Source organism: Stegodyphus dumicola, chromosome 1, assembly GCF_044657685.1.
Source record: "Stegodyphus dumicola isolate Sdum_Otavi_A_Nest chromosome 1, ASM4465768v1".
In the NCBI taxonomy this organism is placed as follows: Eukaryota; Metazoa; Arthropoda; class Arachnida; order Araneae; family Eresidae; genus Stegodyphus; species Stegodyphus dumicola.
The window spans coordinates 90,641,398-90,650,099 of NC_140768.1; the positions used below are offsets into that span (position 1 = coordinate 90,641,398).

The 8,702-nt window shown below is 29.7% G+C and overlaps 1 protein-coding gene across 1 annotated transcript; it reads left to right on the forward strand.

Moving 5' to 3' along the window:
- The first annotated feature begins 1,229 nt into the window (after positions 1 to 1,229).
- Positions 1,230 to 8,152, forward strand: LOC146999148 (uncharacterized). The gene has a single exon (XM_085817791.1). It carries the CDS (start codon positions 1,735 to 1,737, stop codon positions 2,566 to 2,568), a length of 834 nt encoding a protein of 277 aa, XP_085673917.1. The 5' UTR covers positions 1,230 to 1,734; the 3' UTR covers positions 2,569 to 8,152.
- The last annotated feature ends 550 nt before the right edge of the window (positions 8,153 to 8,702 follow it).

The window sequence follows — 8,702 nt, forward strand, 5'->3', positions numbered from 1 at the left end:
TTTCTTATGTGTCTATATAAATTACTTTTAACAGAAAATGAGCAGTCACAAGAAGCACAACAAAACCTGGAACTTATCGATGACATATTAGTATATAAAATATTCTTAGTGTTATTAGTTTAACAACATAAGAACTCTGTAGTTATCAGAAAAATACAAATGGCAATCTAAATAGGAACACTTGAAAAAACAGTAATATTTAGATGATTTTTAAATTGCATCAATACACAGAGTCATTATCATGGTGTATATAAATATGCTGTAAATAGCAGCTGTATAACTTAGCGCATAATATTCATAACAAAAAACCAAAATTATTGTACGGAAATATATATCAATAACGCTGTATTTATAATCAACCAAGCATAAGAAACAGTTTTTCAAAGAAAAAAATACTTTTCAGTTTCTTCTGTACCTATGAAAAATAAACATTGGTACTAAGTAAGTATTCCCAAACCAGAGTTTTTACATAGAAAAAAAGGTAATTAATGGAAATGTTTGTTACCCAAAAAGTAAAAAATCAAACTTTAATAACGCCCAGTAATTAATTAAGGATAAAAACAGTGCTGAATATATATGCCTTATTACTTCTGAAATAATAATCAAGTTAAGCACGATAATAAACAGAAAATTAACTTGAAAAATCTGAAAGGAAAACCTGAAAAAATTTACTTGTAAAACCTGAAAAGAATATTGTAAAATCTTAAATTAGCTCACAGATAAGCAAAAGATATAGTAAATAACTTGTAAATTTGAAAAAAATAATAGCTTTTAAAATCTGAAAGGAAAACCTGAAAAAAAAAATTAACTTGTCAAACCTGAAAAAAAATAACTCGTAAATTCTGAAAAGAATATTGTAAAATATTAAATAAGAGCTACAAAAATAAGAGAAAAAATGCTTTACTTGGAGCGCACACCGCAAAATCTGAAAGGAAAACCTGAAAAAAAAATTTACTTGTCAAACCTGAAAAAAATAACTGGTAAACTCTGAAAAGAAAAGTGTAAAATTTTAAATAACAGCTAAAAGAATATTGTAAAATATTAAATAAGAGCTACAAAAATAAGCAGAGCAAAAGCGCTTTACTTTTGAAACGCACACCGCAACAGTCAAGAGCAAGAATGAATACCACACTGTCTGCCGGTTCCCCCTCGCCACGATCAACCTTCCACACCGGCTGTTTCAAGTGGACTTTACCAGGCGGCAAAGATCAAAAGGATCTGGTTGGGATTTGAGATTGTAGTGACTGAGTCTGAAGTTTCGAGTTGGGAGTTCGGAGTAACGGCGAGACTGATGGAATGAAACGGGTGCGAAGAATGTTATTAAGCTGAAATTTTTTTTCTGTATGATAGCTTTGAAAGTTATTACCATTTCTTCTTGTTATTCCCAGTAAAAACAGCATTAGGTTTATAATAACTATTAATGATATGTCGTTAGTGAACTTTTAATGTTTTAAATATTAAAAAATCGACGCATCATATATTTACTGCAAGTCATGTATGTGTGAAGTAAATTTTGCAAATGAATACGGTACTTAGTTCAAAAATTTGATCTTCAGTGTAACTTATTTTGAAACCTGAAAAGAAATAATGTATAGGAATTAAAAACCAAAAGTAAACTTCTGTTTGAAATAGTACCATGTTATTTGAAGTGAAAAAGTTATTAGAGATGCACATCCATGTAGCACATGGATATGATTCATATGAAATTTTTTAGAGGTTGGTAATGCGGAAGACATGCTTGCGCAAACAGGAGAAAAACTTCATGTTTGTCATGTATGTGATACTTCGTTTGCACAAAAATCTTTGTTGCTTAGACATTTATGTATCCACACAGGAAAGAAACCTCATGTATGTGATGTATGTAGCAAGATATTCATACGCAAGTGTGATTTAGTGGGGCATATGCGTATTCATACAGGTGAGAGACCTTATGTTTGTGAAGTATGTAATAAGTCATTTACACTTAAGCATAACTTAGTAGCACATACACGGATCCATGCAGAAGAGAAACCTCATGTTTGCAATATGTGTGGTAAGTCATACAGCCGAAAACATCAAATGATGATCCATATGCGTATTCACACAGGACAGAAACCTCATATATGTATTACATGCGATAAGTCATTCACACAAAAATTTGATTTAGTGGAGCATATGCGTATTCACACAGGAGAGAAACCTCACGTATGTGTTACGTGTAATAAATCATTTGCACAAAAGTCTACACTACGTGCTCATTTTCATACGCATACTGGTGAGAAACCTCATTTATGTAATTTATGCAGTAAATCATTTAGTCGAAAATATGGTTTAGTAGTGCATATGCGTACTCACACTGGAGAAAAACCACATGTATGTAATGTATGTAATAAGTCATTCATACATAGGAAAAGTTTAGTGGAGCATCTGTATATCCATACAGGAGAGAAACCTCATGCATGTGATATATGTGACAAATCGTTCACAGAAAGGTATAGATTAGTGATGCATGAGCTTATTCACTCGGAAGAAAAAACTCAGGCAGGTGATGAACACCAAAATGGTTATTCATTAGGAATGCCAATTTAATAATGTTTTGAATTAGTCTCGATTCTTAGTGTTCAAAACAGACTTAGATTTAGAGAAAATAATGATCTGATTTGATTCTGTATCAAGTGCTAATATGGTTCTGTAATCTGTACTGTCGCTGAAGTATATTTACTCATTAACATGTCTTTGGAACTTATACCACTTGTGCTTTAAGGATTATGATCCACTCATAATGAAGGGCTAGTTTAACATTTAAAATTTACTCTTACACTCTTGTTCTTTCTCAGGCTCTATGATTATGTAAAAATAATTTTAAAAGTTTTGCAAAGGAACAAATTTTTACAAAAGGGACATTACTCTTCTGCTATCGGGACTGGATTCAGAAATGTACCTATATATGGATATGTGTATGTATGCACATATATATGTATATATGCACAGGGAAAGTGCAAAATCGCCTTCTGCTTGGCACGTTTTTAAGAATTGCACAAACTCAGTATCCATGTACACATTGACCTATTTCATTTTTAAAAAAATCGGAGAATTGCACAAACTTGTCATTGCGCGCTTCCTTGACTTTGTCCATGTACACATCGATCTATTTTGACTTAAAAAGTTGAAGGAAATTGACAAAGATCCAAATCTTCTTACTCTTGTAAAAAGTACCAAATAAGTGGGTGATTCTGCACTTCACCCTTATACATACATACATACACACATTTCTGAATCTGGTTTCAATAATAGAAGAGTACCAAAGTGACAAACAAAAAAATTATTAAATGTTAAAGGAAAAGCAGCGGGAAAACTTAGAAAAAATTCAGTTTCCATAACTCTACTGTATTTTAATTTAGAAGCTCTGTAAATATCTCTCCAGACAAGTTTCAAGAAGCTTTAATGATGAAATTTGGAATAATTATACTAATAACATTTTTATTAATACTAAAACTTTTATTTATTCTCTTTACTATTTTTAAATCACTTGCTGTATATTAACGTTTTGAAGTCGGGGATTTCATTCCTGTAAGATCCTTAAAAAGACCGGGAGGTGTTGTACCTTATGCTTTCTCTTTTTTAAGAATTCCCTCGCGGATTCGACAATGGTGCTTTTAGGTAGTTTGATTCAAGGAGGTTAGAATAGAAGGAGGGAGGTATCGCAGTTTCCTCCACTATCGGGGAATGAAATCTCCACCTAACAAGCAGCGTCCATGTTTGTTCTGTCAATGCATTGCATTACGACAGTGAAATGTATGTGTTTCTAAGATGTTCCATGCATGTGTTTTCCAGTAAAAATATGTTAAATTTATAATGGAATGTTTTGCTATTGTTAAATTTTTGTTTTAAAGTAATAAATATGATATCCATAATTTACTATGTACAGAAAATTATTAAGAAATAGTTTGAAATCTAAATGCATGCGTATAACATAAAGCCTTTAAAAATTATGTTTCTGCATATTTCAAAGATTTGTTTAGGTTTTATTAGCAACCTGTTGGGTGTACTTTTCAATTTTTCTTTTAAGAAGTGATATTTCTGATTTATTCATAATGTTTTCATTTATTAAAGAATCATTTCATATACAAAATGTAAGAAATAGGAAAGAAAGTTATTTTATTTTAGTATGCTTAAATACTTCAGCTAAGTTGTAATACACTCAAACAGAAATTCACATATAGAAAATAATCACAGGTTAAATTTTTTTACATGAAAGTTTTAAATAGAACATATTTCAGAACCAATAACCTTATAGCAGAAAGAAAACAAATATTAATATAATAAAACAGATTTATGTAAATTTAATATTTCAGTTTTAACATGTTTCATATTTAAGAATCTCGAAGAAATTGCCTTAAGCTTAATTACAGAATTATACCTATATAAAGTTTTGGGCATATCTTTACACATATTCAAATGTGTAAATATTTTACTTAATTTTATCACTATACTGCTCAGAAATTTGTAAATTTATGCAAACAATTTTTAACAGAACATTTTATCCTGATCAAGTGCACAAATTATATTCATAGCAGTTCACAAAACTTAAAAATGAATAATAATACATAAACAAAAGCGTTACTTTATTTAACACCTTTACAATTCAAAAAAATAGTAACAAATTATTTCTTACTTTTCATGAAAATTATAAAACGAATTACCTAAAATGCTCAAGTTATACAGTTTAAATCTTAATATATATCATTGTATGTTAAGGAACGAAGATACCAGCTATAAATAGAAACATTAAAATGTGGGCTAATCTTTGGAATATGGTAACGGGTAATTTGGTGACATTTTGGTAAGGCGATAATAGGTAGGACTTTAGCAATAATCTGAGAAGTACACAGATTGAATGACAGATTATTTTGTCTCAGAGAAATGGGAGATCATGAGACATGTCATGTGACATTTTCCGGAAAATTCCGATCGTGATTTTAGCTAATGAGCATTTAGAAATAGTTTTGCTGCTAAAGTGCAGAATCACCCATTTATTTGTTTGGCGCTTTTTACAGGAGTAAGAAGAACTGGATTTTTGTCAATTTTCTTTGACTTTTTAAGTAAAAATAAGTCAATGTGTACATGGATAAAGTCAAGCGTGTGAGCAATGCCATTTTTGTGCAATTTTGGGATGTTTTTTTAAGTGAAAATAGGTAGACGTGTACATGGATACCGCATATGTGCAATTCTTAAAAACACGTGAAGCAGTGGGCGATTATGCACTTTCTCCCTATTTCGCACCTAATCTTCATCATGATTAAGCACTTTTGTTCCATAAAAGTTCTAGCATAAGCGTGATTCGGCTAGCAGATTGTTGGAAAAAATGTTGAGTAGAAAAAAAAAAACTTTTTTTGATTATTATTAAAATAAAATAAAATGATGTGATATTTTTCAACAAATTTATCAAATCACACACACACACAAAAAAAAAAAAAAAAAAAACTGTTTTTGCACATGAAAAGTAATCCCAGGAATCTTTTTTGAAAATCGATTTGTGCATCCATATGCAACACAAGATAACATGCTTCAAAAAGAAAAATGTTGCAATGACAGACTTCCTTACACAAGTCACAGCAACAGTAGTAACATGGCTGCCAAGATTCACGGTTTGAGCTGAACCTTCCCTTATTCTATTCTAACCTCCTTGGGTTTATCCTAAAGGAGAGGCTTTCATTTATAAAAGGAAGGGAAATATAAGGATTATTGCCCAAAGTGTTTAGATTTTTTTCCTTATGCAGGGAAAATTAAAAGGTGCAATTGATTCCAAATCGGACCTACTCGGTGGAATGTATAGAGAAAGAAAACATCATTCTATTACTTCATATTATAGCCCATACCTTTCTTAAAAACAGTGTATGAGATTTTAAACAATAGTTTTAATTTTTTTTACCAAATCAAGTGCCTTTATGAAGTGGTAACAAAAATTAATTCTGTTATATTTTAAAGTTATGATATAAAAAAAATGCCAAAAGTTATGTTATAAAATTCTGTTATATTTTAAAGTTATGTTATAAAATTATAATATTTGTTATTTTATAGATATTTTTAGTTTTTGTATTTATTTATCAAGTCTTCATCTAATTTTTTTAATGCAGCTAAAATTTTTTCATCGATTTCATGTTACAAACACTCATGGCTTCGTAAACAAAGAAACATCGTGCAAATTTTGCAGTAAAAAGAAATGTTATTTACTGTTATATTTCCTTGTAGTGTTTAATTTGTTTTGCTGTATGTTTTATTGAAACTATCCAAATTCTTTAAAAATTTCTTCCTGGAAAATGGAAGGAATAGTTAAAAAAAATAAAAAATCATCACTACATAAATGATTAAAAACTTAAACTATTTGGAAATGTTAAACTTTAAATTGCAGAAAATTAAAATTTTAAATCAAAATAAATTTCAAAAATTTGCTTAAAAACGTAATGCTTAAGAGCAAAAACTGACAATTTAAAATATGCTATGTTTAATTCAAATACGACTTCTACTATATATTTGTATTGTATTGTTTGTATATTTCGTACTGCAAAATTTTATAGCAAAAGGCTTTCAAATTAGTAGGAGAAATTTGTGTGATATATATAGTTTTTGAAAGAGTGGGAAGAATTTACAAGATCATTACAAATGAGGTTATTTTCGAATTCTGAAGCTACAAGAATGAAAAGGAAATTGCAGGGAAAACTGGATCCTTAACACAAAGACCTTTGAAAGAGATAAGTGATTAAGACTCCAGGGACATCAATCTTGACAGGTCACCCTACTTTTTCAGCTTGGAAAATGGCGGAAAGAGACACGTCCAAAGTGGACATCCCCGTCCTTTCAAACTGGGAATACCAAGGCCAATATAATGGCCATCCTATCCTCAAGAGGTTAACAAACATTGGTACTTTTCCATCTTGCCCATGCAAACGATAAAGTCGCCAATAATGGTACAATTGATGCCAAATGGAATATCTTTGCTGGTAACCTTTTACGCTTCATTTTCAAAACAAGTTGCAGCCATTTCTTATCAGATTGATTGTTTCTTTCAATACTGGCATACAATTACATAGGATTTTTACCTACGTAGTTAAATTTTATGCCCTAAGACCATCTGAGGTAATTAAGTCAATTAGGATGTAATCACACCGCTCACCCGAAGGTGAAAATACAGAAAAGGCAAAATGAAGGATTAAATTCATCAATTCTAATGAGAATGCAGTAGCGAAGTAACGCAGTGTGGTTTTACATAATTTCTGAGTAAGCTATTTGTACGAATGGAAATAATTCTTGCATTTAAACTTGTATTCTATATTAAGATTTAACTTGAAATTAATGTAGATAAATTACTGAGAGAATTAGTTTTTTGTAGCATAGTTTACATGAGGTGAGATCGCTTGGGGTTACGTGATACGAACTGGCAAATCAGGATGTTGAACCATGAAAGCATAGTAAATTTTAAATTGTCTTAATTAAAATGTTTTATTTGTGATTTAATTAAAATGTGTTTTTACAAATTGTCTTTATTTACTGGCTTTTTGCAAAATTTTAAACCATATTAAAATGTTTATGCCTTCGAAATAAAAAACTCTTAGAACTAACATTTGTTAACATTTTTTGTGTGTATACTGTATGCTGTCGCCGACAAAGTCTGCTTGGCGAGATTTGCACTGGCGAAACAGAAAAGTACCCAAACATTTTTGAGAAAATTTCGCATGTTGTACTTGAAAGAAGTTTCTTATTAAAAATATATGTTGTTTCTAAAAGGCTGTGTATTTTCTGTTTAATAAAACTGTATTTAGCCACTAGCCATTCTTTGAAAGGTGAAGAAAATTAAAGCTTGCATATAACCCCATTTTTTCACTAACACTAAATGTCATCAAAACTCTTGTCAGTCTGTAATACTGTGCTTTGGCAACCTGATGCAAGCAGCCGAATTTTCACGTAGTACTCTCTGATTTTCTTTCTGTTATTACTATTAGATTTGCAGTGTTATTAAATTTGTAAGTAGCAATGTAGCATTTTATCAATGTTTAAAATGAATATTTTGATATTTCATATTTTTTATAAAATGTAATTCAGATTAATTAACTTTTTTGCTCTGAAAAGGAATATGGAACTCCATTCAACTTAAATAAATATTTGGGAAAAATTTTTTTTTGCAATGTATTTATGTTAAAGTGTGAGAGAAATTATTCAGTGAGTAACAAATTATTTCATTTAAATTCTTGTAATTATCTAATTTTATGCAATAAACATTATTATAGAGGGTGAAATTTCCATTCAATTTAATTCACTTTAATATTCATACTCTCCAATTTTATGACAAACTCAAATTTCATGATGTGAAAAGCAAAATTATTTTTGAAGAACATTGAATAAATTTCAATGTCTTTTATCCTTGAGAAAGCACACACACACAGAAGGAAGAAAAAAATACAATTTTAAAAAAGCAAATAAGAAAACTTTTTTTTAAAAAAAAAAAAATTTTCTAACATTAACTGCACAGAATTTTTGTTTTTGAGAAAAAGCAGTTATGTCTTTGCGCCATATTTTCCCATTGTAACTAAGTCATTATTTATGAATATATTACAAAATGATGATTTAAAGTGAATATAAATTATGAATGAAAAGGTATTTATAAAAACAGTAACATCACTGTATTATGTGGCATGATTTAGATCTGAAATGTTAACATTATTTTA